Source organism: Clupea harengus, chromosome 4 (genome assembly GCF_900700415.2).
Source record: "Clupea harengus chromosome 4, Ch_v2.0.2, whole genome shotgun sequence".
Lineage (NCBI taxonomy): Eukaryota > Metazoa > Chordata > Actinopteri > Clupeiformes > Clupeidae > Clupea > Clupea harengus.
The window spans coordinates 4,413,066-4,425,079 of NC_045155.1; the positions used below are offsets into that span (position 1 = coordinate 4,413,066).

At 39.2% G+C, this 12,014-nt stretch overlaps 2 protein-coding genes across 2 annotated transcripts; one reads left to right on the forward strand and one right to left on the reverse strand.

The window, feature by feature from the left end:
* Positions 1-293: 293 nt before the first annotated feature.
* Positions 294-6,274, forward strand: plpbp (pyridoxal phosphate binding protein). The gene is made up of 8 exons (XM_012831015.3): positions 294-510; positions 1,371-1,478; positions 1,583-1,618; positions 2,515-2,590; positions 2,734-2,874; positions 3,138-3,280; positions 4,465-4,563; positions 4,758-6,274. The coding sequence occupies exons 1-8, from the start codon at positions 421-423 to the stop codon at positions 4,911-4,913; spliced, it is 849 nt and encodes a 282-aa protein (XP_012686469.1). The 5' UTR covers positions 294-420; the 3' UTR covers positions 4,914-6,274.
* Positions 6,158-9,693, reverse strand: tmed4 (transmembrane p24 trafficking protein 4). Its single transcript, XM_012830979.2, has 5 exons — positions 9,518-9,693; positions 8,722-8,822; positions 8,419-8,544; positions 8,143-8,289; positions 6,158-7,951 (listed from the first exon to the last, which is right to left on the reverse strand). The coding sequence occupies exons 1-5, from the start codon at positions 9,654-9,656 to the stop codon at positions 7,802-7,804; spliced, it is 663 nt and encodes a 220-aa protein (XP_012686433.2). The 5' UTR covers positions 9,657-9,693; the 3' UTR covers positions 6,158-7,801.
* Between the last annotated feature and the right edge of the window lie 2,321 nt (positions 9,694-12,014).

Genomic DNA, 12,014 nt, shown 5'->3' on the forward strand with positions numbered 1-12,014 from the left:
TTAAAATAATCGTTTTAGTTTATCCAGCTAAGTAACTAAACTTTACATTTTCTGGCCAGTGACTTAAAAATGGCTTAAACCCCTAGCTAACGGCACAAATTCTGATGTTTGCGGCTCATAAATATTTGGGGACTCAAAATCCTCTCTCGACATAAAGCTATGCAAATATTAAAGACACAAAGTTCAACAAGCAAGGTATCCAGACTATTGGATCTGTTACTGCTCTAGTGTGATAAAGTTAATTTACACCCCCTCTGGCAGACCAATGAAAACAACCCATTGAAAAACGTTAAGGTTGGTTCATAGTTTCAAAACCTCAGGTAGTAGAACACTTTTATTGTGATAGAATGTGACCGGATCTGTATCGCCCCTGCCGAGTCGTCGAACTGTGGTATTGGTCGATCTAGATGTATTGAGGCTATGTGGAAAGTAGTAATGTCGGAAGAGGTTGCTAAGGCGGTGCAGTCCGTTGTGGACAGGGTAAATCAGGCGGCTGCCCGTCGCCCGAAGGTTAGTTTCTTCAAAATTAGCGAGAGTTAAAGTGATCTTGACAGAGTATTGCTCTTTGCGAAGGATCCACCGATATTAATTGCCCTGTTTTTTTAGCTGTGTGGGCTTTACCTAACGGTTACGTAAGGCAACCTTTGCTCAGTTGCTGACATGGCTAGTAGCAATTTCTCAACAATTTGGTAACATTTTGAGAGTTAACAGTTAGATCTATAATTCAGGTTGGAAAGGCAACGGTTTGCATGCCAGATTTGCAACACGCCTAAGGGAAACACTTGCTGCTGCTGACATTAGCGAAATGCTCAGGCTAGCTGGCTAGCAATTTTACCATTGCAATGTCATGTTCTTATTTGGCTGTTTTGTTTCTGTATCAAGGGGGAATGGTATCTTAAATGGTATCAAAATCGACCAAGACACGCCAATGTATAGATATGCTAGCAACATGTGTGGAACACCGCAGGGTGTCACGAGCCAGCTACGAGTTTTGCTTGATCTCAGCCAGTTATATTCTATACATTCTGCAGGTCAGCTCTGCAACTCACCCACTTGGGAGTCAGATGTCATATGACATTTGCGATTACTGTCCTCGCAACGGTTGGGTTTGTGCATCGGATTGATCTCAAATCAACATTTCTAATGACGCTAGACAAAAATGAATACCTGCAAGTCCAGATGTTTCATATTAAAAGTTTGTGAAATCATCCACCAGTTTAATTTGCGTATGTAACCAGATTAGAGCTACTAGGTTACCACCAGTAGTCTGTTTCAGTAAACACAGAACTTGCTGCAGGGTGGAATGGCATGCAAGCTGTTCAGAGTATGTCTAATGAATGTAAAATTCACTTCACGTTATGGTCTTTTAGACACTGCCATGTGTGGCACCACGTCTTGTTGCTGTGAGCAAGACAAAGCCACCTGAGATGGTGGTGGAGGCCTACCAGCAGGGCCAGCGGAACTTTGGAGAAAATTATGTAAGTGAATGTCCAATCATTTGTGAGAAATAAAGGCTGAAGTCTGGGTGAGCACTTAACCTAAAATGCATTCCAAGCCTAACTGTCTCGACTTTGTCCCTTAGGTAAATGAGCTTGTGGAGAAAGCTTCTCATCCCCAGGTAAGGTCAAAGTCAAGGTGATGATCTCTGTTGTCCATGATCTTTAATAATCTGACTGATCACAGGTTGAGCTCAAACAAATGAGAGGAACCGCTCTTGGCAGTAGGGCTGGGCGATATGTTTTCAGTGTTATGGACTATTAAAAAAAAAAAAAAAATTCTGACAACTCAAGACAAAACATGATTCAAAAATAGGTTTCTTTATTAAAACTATACGCCATTTCCCAGTAACTAGGGCATGGGCCATATTGCCCATTAGGCTGCATACAGGTTTTACTATTACAACCAGCAATACCAAGACAGGTCAGCAGGTGGCAATTGCGCTCTATCTTAATACAATAAATACTGTGCTATCACATGTAACAGAATAAAATCTATATTGTGAACCATCATAAATATGGTTTAGGTTTGAATTTGACTGTATTGCTAAATGTTTACATCTTTACATTCCATCATAATGGTAATGGGGAACATGGGGGGGGGGGGGGGGGGGGGCAGCTAAAATGTTTTAGAGATTTCTCACGTACGCTACTCACCAATTCACCAGGTTAATGCCTCAATTCCATAATATGTATGAGATTTGATCTGCAACAACATAGCCAAACGACAGGGAACAGTCAACAAAAGTGCAACAAGACGACAGAAGTACAGTTTTACAGCAAGGCCAACTGAATAGGAGTTGCGAAATGTAGTTATATTTTCAAATAGAACAGTATGTAATTATTTAATTTGATGTGTTTTATGTATGTATACATGGGGTAGCATTGCAAATCTGATTTCAAAAGGACATTCTGATTTGTAAGACTTTGTCTTGTAAGGTTAAATCCTGGCCAGGTAGACCCTGGCCCTGTGTTGATCAAATAGCATGTATGAGTAAAACATATACCTGTGTTTTAGATTTTGTCATCTTGCCCGGAAATTAAGTGGCATTTCATTGGTCACCTACAGAAGAATAATGTCAACAAACTTTTAGGTAATCAGAATTCTCATGCATTACATTATCTTTTATATTTTGCTGCCTGTAAATTCACCAGTATTACCATGTATAGTTTTAAAGCCATTTCGTGCCACTATCTGGAACTGCATTCCTCTTATATGAACTTGTTGTACCTTCAGGTGTTCCTAATATATTTATGGTGGAGACTGTAGACTCAGCGAAGTTGGCCGACAAAGTTAACAGTTCCTGGCAAAGGATACGAGCGGCTAACACTCAGAGGTTAAAGATCATGGTCCAGATCAATACCAGTGGTGAAGGAAGTGAGTAATTATTACATGTCAACCATTCATATAAACTTAATGTGATACAAGATAGCTGTTTTGATTTATTGTGATGTCCAGTATTGTTAAGACGGATTTGCTGCAGTGTGTACTAAATCACCAACATATACTTCATCACATGCATATTACATCCTCACTTAATCAAAATAAGTTGATTTTCTAAAGGAAAGTACAAATGGATTGTTTATGAAGGTGTACATGCTATGGAATATAAATACTGTGTTCTTAAAATCTTTATTTAGGCAAACATGGGCTGCCACCTACAGACACAGTGAATACGGTCAAACATATTGTTTCTAAATGTCCTACCCTCGACTTTGCTGGGCTTATGACCATTGGTCGATATGGATATGATCTCAGCGAAGGTCCCAACCCAGATTTTCAGGTATGGTTTTCCACATTCCACACATGCCACTCACCTCAAGTCAAATCGAGGTCGTCTGGTTTGGGTATTTACAGAAAAAAAGTACTTTAGAGACATTTTCTTTCCTTGAGTGAAATATTGTGCATAATGTGTTTGTTTTTGTGAAGTTTTTAAATAGTATGAATAAGGTTTTAAAGGCTATGTACTGACTGTTAGTCAAAATACAATTTATGAGCATGTCGGATTGGAATCTTATCACATGAAATCCGTTTTTATTTAAAAAAAAATCTGTTTAGAAATACTATTCAAATCACATTTATGCAAATCCATTTATGCCAGACCTCTCTGGAATGCGTTTTCATGAATAACTCCTAGCTGAATGAAGGTGGTATATGGCAGCAGCTGGATAGATGTAATTTTTTCCTTGACTTCGATGGAAAATGTCATGAAGTGAAGGAAAGATGTGAAGGAGAATTCATAAGGAAAAGACAACCGGGGCACTTAGAGAATCTGACTGCACTTACACTAGGCTATGCAATTATGTGACGGTGGATGTTATTGACGTGGGTCTTGAAATGTTGTTGCCGTATTGTGGGACGGTGCCATCTCCTTTCCTTTTGTAAAGGATGGTCCAGTGTACACTATGTTAAGGGAGATAGGAAAAGAAGCATTGAAGGACCTTTCTTAAGCATTTAGAAAATTTGATGAACTCTTTTCATTGGTGCCACTTAGATATTTGCAGGTAACCTTTCTAAGCAAAAAAGGCTATCCAACCGCAGCTTTTGTCTCAAAAACATTGTCACTGAATTGCAAATCGCTACAACAAACAAAACAGGCTTTACCTGAGCCTACATTTATTATTATATTTTTTCATTCCAACCATGTTTGCGATCGGTCGTTGGACCTACGCTTTCAAGAAACACCTAATCGCTGAATGAAAGTTGTAACGACCGAGTTTGTCTGAGATCCAGCTTGTGACCCGTAAATGTGAAGGGTGACATCATGAAGGATGTCTCGTTTATCTAATTGCTGCCAGAGGAGACAAGTCACGCGGAGTGAGGAGGGAGGACAGATGGGCGGAAAAAAAACAAAAGCATCTTACCTCCTCAGATTTATTGTCACTGTGAACAATAATATCTGAATGCAGGCTATGTAGGATTTGATCAGACTCAGGACTAATCCATGCAGATGTTGCTTACCTGTAGATGCTGCTGAAATATCGAAAGGAAGTATGTGAGACTCTTCAGATGCCAGAAGAGGATGTAGAGCTTAGTATGGGCATGTCAACTGATTTTGAGCATGCGGTGAGTACATTTATTTTGTAAGCCTGATGTGACATCTAAAATTAAGACTGTTTCCAGATCAAGTGAAATCTTGTCGACTTTTGACGATCTAATTGTTGCCATTATGTAATGACCATTCTCTGAAATTATGAATCTAGTCCTTTGTTGAGTACATGCAACTAATTACTTTTGGTGTAACGCTTTTGGGTTCTCAGATTGAAGTGGGCTCAACCAACGTTCGGGTGGGTAGTGTTATTTTCGGTCATCGAGAATACCCTAACACTCCGGACACAAGTCCGGAGAAGAAGACAAAGGTTGTGACCGAAGAAGCTGCCAAGAAGTTGGAACACCTTACTGTGACCGGACAGTGAACACGCCATAAAGAGCCCTGCACACACACATACACACAGACTGAAACTCATCAAAACACAGAAAACCACCACCTAACAAAATGCATCCATCTTGTGTCTTAAAATGTATTTATATTTTACTAGTCTCAACTAGACAATCCATTTTTGAGGAACGTTGTTAAACTTAAAATCAAATAAAGCTCAAACCTTCAAGTTAACCAGTCTTTTTGTTCAAATATCTCAGCAATGTCTGAGGTTAACAGGATGGTTGAATTCTTGGATAGTTATGGTCTATACATTGTATAAAATTGCATAAATGCCTCTATTTTCATCTTGTGCCAGTAACAGTTGCAGTTCGAACATCCTTGCTGTTTATGTAAGTGTTTTTAGGTCCAGTTACTGTTTGAAATGAATTCGTTTTTTTTTTTTTTTTAAATACATATGGATTCGCTATATTAAGTTGTGGTAACAATCCTAATAACACCCTCTCCTCTCCGTGAGTTGACTGAGGAGTTGACAGTCACAGCTTTGACTCTTCTGAGTCAAAGATATGTGGTCTTGATAAGATGTGTGTCAACATTTATATATAAAATTTATACTATAATAATGTTCTGTCAAACAGACAAAATATTGTTTTGAGAGTAACGGACATGAAATGGTGTGTTTGTAATCTAAATGTCATTGAAAAAACTGATGTCCATTAAGTGCGGCCATATAATGTATGCCAAGTTTATAAGATTATGCATTTCTCTAGAGGTCTTCATTATGCCACCTTAGGAAATAAGTCATGTTACCATTGCGCATAGATGGGTATTGAGTTCAGCTTTACTGAGATATCCATCTCTGTGTGAGGAGCTGGACTCAAATAAGGATGCAGTACAGATCCAAGCAAAGCATGCTCTCAGAGTGGCTGTACACAGGCCTCAGTGGGTGTAAACACAAGATCGAGTAGTCAGACATAGCGAAACACTCCTATGCAACTCCATAATGGGTTAGATAAGATGACACGTAGCTGCATCATTAAATGTTGTATAGTTTTGTATAGGATTTATTTTTGTGTGTGTAGGGTTCTTTTACCTACTGTTTAAAATATATCATAGGGAAATAAATGACAAAGAACATATCTCCAGTCTTTGAAAATACTCATTGATCAAACATATTAGAGCTAAACAGCACTTATTTTGTTACAAACAAGTATTTCATGATGGGTTAATTGAGTCTTATTCAGTATGGTAGCATTCCACCATCAAAAAAACATAAGCAAATTTAATTAGGAGGACCTTTATTTAACATTTTTTTTATAAGAAATCTACAACATGGACTTGCACTCTTAGATGCAAGAGTGAGCTTTTCCTTCATTTGAAATAAATGTGTTTAACCTGTTTGATCTTGGTGTATTTATTGAACCAGCCACTGGAAAATGTGTCGTTTTTGGCATTAGCAACATTTGTGTAATATAAAAAAAGACAGCCATGCAAAGGTTAGCAAAATTACTGTGTAGTGAGTTTGTGTATCAAATATCAGCAGATGGTAAACTATGGCACTTTAAGGCTGTTTCCTTAATGTGGCACTGGTGCCACACAGCTGAGAAAGAAATGCTTTAAAGAGCAACTTCATAGCTTGACTTCATGGCCTATTTATTGTCAGCATATTGAGAGGCAACTTGACGTTTATAAATATTCACAACACATATTTTAGTAGTCTGTACCAAAACATTACATTAATGAATAGCACATTAATTCTGCAATGAAAACTGTCAACTTTAAATGCTGTCCATGGCCATAATAAACAGGTAAAGGTGAAGATGATTAGGTGAAACACCTAAAGCCCAGTGTTCCATAAAAGTCACCATTCATACAGGTAGAAAAAAAAGCTACGGCTGAATTAGACTAGATAACAGAAAGCCATATCTACCTTATTTCTAACATCAGTTTTAAAATTGACATGCCAACTAAAATAGAAAATGCCTATGGTTAGTACATACTGTTCTCACATAGTATGACACAAACTGAGCTGAGAAGTTGTTCTTGTACATATTTTACCCTATTCAGCTTTTCTGTTATCAAATACATCTATGCTGCATATTCAGGAATGTGCTGAGTTGAAACGCGAAGGAAATGCTGATCCAACCACCGTCCTTTTACTTCACACATACACACCTGGACACTACACATAATGTGTCACTATTGAATCCATTTTGTGAGGTCATTTTGAGAATAGCTGCAGCACTGATAAAACACATGTAGCATGTATACACGGCTCATCACATGTATAGCCAGTAAGTACACTTTTAGATCAAACACAAATCTATGTTATCAAACAAAAATGGATAGGTCATACTTGAAACTGTCCACATGGTCAAAATATCTCTTGGGTTATTACATGTTGCTAAGTACTTCATACTTAAGGAAATAAATAAAACAAAGCCAAGTGTCACTTGACCACTACAATACATACAGATGTAGACCGGGGACATGTATGAAAACAATATATACACATAAATCCAGCAAAAACTTCATATACTATAAGCCTAATGTTCTTAAGATATTTTTTTCCTTCATTCCACAGCATTATCTTATCCCATGTTTTGCAAAGTAATGTAGTGGGAACATTTTATCATTTATTTTCAATTACTGGTCACGAGACACTGCTTTAGTAGAGGCAGTGACTCTTAATGTGATAGTATAAACCTGATCCCATATCACATACATGGCTCTTTAGACTTGAGCAAGTATGCCATAGTCATAAGACTAAGTACTACACATAAGGTAATAAATAGATGTGAATATTTAACTGTAAATGTGTAGTTTTCTGTTATGGGTATGTTATAAATGTGTGTGTGTGTGTGCACATGAAAGAGAACACTTCATTTGTAAACTTGTACACACTTCAGTCCTGGGTGGTTAACATTACACAAGCTTCTTGGCCTCGAAAAAGCTCTTCAGGTGCCTCATCTGCCAGATGCCTATGATAATGAGGATGAGAGTCTGGGCGATGGACCACCACAGGACGCGCTGGTTGGTGCTCTCGCTCGTCATGCGGAAGCGCTCCTCGCGATACTGAAGGAAAAAAATGGACAGACTCGGACTTGTGAAAAGACGTTCTGGCTACGGTTTGATGTTGCTGGTCTATGGTTGAAATTCAACAGGCTACACTAAATCTAAAAAACACATTATCATAATGTAGCTATTCAGGGTGTACACCACTGTCTATTTTTTCCTGTGAATGTTTTTTTATGGATTTAACTCACCCTCTGATAATTTTGCTCTTTCTGGATCTGCTCAATCTGATCCAGAAGCTGCCTAACCCGTAACTGCAGCTCAGTCAGCTTGTCCTTGGCTGCAATCTCGGGGTAGTTGTTGGTGTGTTCACCCACCTGAATGTCCAGATGAACTCGCTGTGAAGAAAACATATTTTAAATGGATTAAGTGAAGAAAACAAAAAGCACGACATCAATGAACACACTTCTATTGAAAAGTCTGTGTGGCATTATAGTCTGCATGTTCATCGTCAATATGCCCCTTACCAATTTGCCCCCCGCAAATAGAGCCATCTTGGTGGAATTGGAGTGTAAACATATCTGGTGCTCTCCTGGGGTGTGGGAGGTGAAGGTGAACCGTCCTTCTGAGCCATACTGACGAGAAAGAATGATCTAAAAAAGACAAAGGGAGGGCAGAGAGCAGAAGGATGTTATCTACAGCAGTTAAAAATATACTAATGGAATTTACCAGTTATATCCTATCCCATTAGATTAGAGTGGTGTGTCGGAGAACAGATCAAAGTCAAAAAGACAACAGGTGAAATTGATAAACGGGAGAAAGGGGGTAACCTTAGTTTCTGGATCCCTGATCTCCACATGCATCCCAAGTCCTGGAGTGGAGGGAAGGAATGATCCGGTTTGCTTGTCCCATAATTGTGTCCTGTATTTCCCTGTTTGGTAACAAGAAACATTACAACATAATTCGCATTAACACCTAGACTGTACATACTGAATCACACAGGTGTGGCCTGATGTCTATTATAGCCATGAACTTCTCAAGATGAACATTAGTTGTACAGTACGTATATCCATACCACTACCAAACAAAGAACTGTATATTTTATTCACCATTTCAATTAACTTTATTACACTGAGCGGATTATTTTAAGTCCTTCACCGACACTTATCCAAGTACAGCTGCCAAGCTTCTATTTTACAATAACATCTATACACCCAGAGCAACCTGTTCCTCAAACCAAATCCGTTTTGAATTACTCAGACCACATGTCCGTATGAGGAGAACAGGTTACACCTGTCCTCCTCTTCACGTTATCCTGGTTAGCAGGATGCTGGGTGGTGCACACTATCCGGGTCCACCATTCAGCAACATTAAAGCTAGCTAATCAGCCTGCACGCGCCTTTACGGGTCACAGTCATTTATGGCTGCTTCAATTAATTCCAGTTAAAATTAAAGCAGTGCACATGCACAATGCAATAACAATCGCACACAAAGCGATCTAAACCCAAACCAACTAGCTAGCTAGCTAGCCCACAGGTTAACTTATCACAGACCTCCCTAGCAAGCTAACGTTGCAAAGACCACTAGCACTAACGAAGGTGGCGAGAACTTGAGGCGAGAACCCACCTATAACCATGGTTTCATCCGGTATTTCTTCTATGAAACATTTTTTCTCAGTTTCACCAATATGGAAGTAAAGAGCGTTGCTTAGTGAAAGCCAAGCAAACGCTGCCAAAAAGCCGGTGAAAGACACCACAGGCGTCATTTCAAACTCACCCTCACTCTAATCATCTGATCTGAGCTGAATTGACAATACTGTTGAGGACTGTTCCAGTGCACGTCATCTTAAAGGAAACGTTGCTGAAATAAATGGAAATATTAATTTCTCTCCGAGGGGAAACTGAACATCATGTAATAAATATGCATAAATATTTTGTTGTGAAGAAATTGATATGACTTCTTTGTTTACCTAAATGTAAAAATGTTGCCAAGTATAAGCATACCAAATTTCAAAATATTTTCCTAAAGGTTCCTGAGATCTTGAAATGTGTCAGTTACAGCGCCCCCTATGGACAACATTTCACGTAAATTGGGTCGTCCAAAGAACATTTCCTTAAATTTGAACCTATCACAAGATTTTCGCTTTATTGCTTTGGACATTATTTACTAGGTGGCGCCACTCCACAAATACGAAACAAAATTGTTTTAGAGCTATTGCCCAAAAAGGGCTTTGAGCCTATTCAACCTTAGTTGGAACGCAAACCTAGGGACAAAAACATTATAATACATATAAGCCATGTGGAGCAATTCCAATACAATGTTTTTGTGTAAGTAAGTTGTAACTCATGTAAGTTAGGTAAACACAAAAATTGCATTGCAGTTTACCCACATTGCATGTGTATGACAGTGTGACTTGGTTCTCCATGAAGGGTAGGACAACTTTTAAACAGGAAAACTTTGCTCATCTTCGTGATGACACTTTATTAAAAGTACCATACTTTGATCATCCAAAAGGCATGAATTGAGGAGGCAAAGACACTGATGGCTGGAACGCTGGAGCTTCTTCTTAGGCTGCCCCGCAGACACACTGGCAGCAACCCACTGAAGGCACGACCAACACTCACCTGACAGTCAGTTTCGGAAGTACATCCACCATTTTGTCGCCGCATGTACTACTGGCAGCTTGTCTGTCTGTTGTTGTTACTCATGTCTGGTAATGGAATACCAACAGCTGGTTTTAAAGGGGTGTTCCCAACCTCAGGTATTTTTTTGAAGGAACAGCCCAACATCATGAAGGACCTCCACCTGGTTGTGCAGTGGGTCCACAGCAACCCGGGGATGTTCACAGGTCCTGTGAATGGATCAAGAGGACCAGCAGAAGGCCTTGTGTGTGGCACTGGAGGGAGAGGACCTTGACGCTAAGGACCCCTTCGTGTTTGCGTTTGAGTTTTCCTCACAGCGTGTTGTGATCAGCAGAGCCTGAAAGTCAACTGTAGTGAAGTGTTGGCTGGTCTGGTTAAGTGCCCCACACATCTACAAACCCTCACACTCCCTGGTGGCTGGACGCTGGTGAAGTGCCCCCCATGCATCCTCACCCACCCTTTTTTGTACAAACAAAGCCAATGTAGTTCCTGCTAACTGAGTCACGTAAAATACGTTACTGGTCTTGTATATAATACTATACTAATAAATAGTATTATACGCAAATGAAATGAAATGTGATTTCTGTAGTAAAACATATTTTCACAATGAATGTTAATAAAACAACAGCAGTCGTGCAAATAATCTCTGCTTTGATGCTGGCTGATATCAGCCAAATCACAAAACAAACAACCAAACAAAAAAACATAAGTGATACTTTTAAAGAGGTAGTACACCCTGATTCTTACCCTGCTTATTTACTGCTGTAAATAAAATTATATTACTGTACTGTGATGAAACACATCAATATCATCTGTTCTGCTGAGAAGGCAATCTTCCATCTCTTCAGGACCTGTTCGCCTCTAGGACCCTGAGGCGGGCAGGTAAGATTGTGGCCGATCCCTCCCACCCGGGTCACAAACTCTTTGAGGTTCTTTCCTCCGGCAGGAGGATGCGGTCCATCAGAACCAAAACCTCACGCCACAAAACCAGCTTCTTCTCGGCTGCAGTTGGCCTTATTAACAAGGCCCGGGACCCCCACCTGACCTGGACTCTTATCCCACACCCCAAGTCTGTGTTACATTAACACACATTACATTGCACATTGCACACTGCTCATTCACATTGCACTCCTGTTTTGCATTTTGCATTCTACTTTCCACTTTACTTTTTTATATTCATTGTTTTTATATTTGTATCGTATATATTCTGTTTTTTGGTTCTTATGTGTAGTACTTTTCTTATGTGTAGTACTTATTTGTGTTTTTATGTTATGTGTAGTACCTATTGTGTTTGTATGTTTTTATGTTTACTGTATGCACCTTCACACCAGAAAAAATTCAATAAATCCAATGCAATAAATCCAATTCTGATTCTGATTCTGAATGCTGGTGTTAATATTGACAAAATAAAATGTTCTCATTTTCAGGAGTTTCTGGGCCAGTACGCATGTAGTGACCAGTATTGCATTTCAAACACAGCA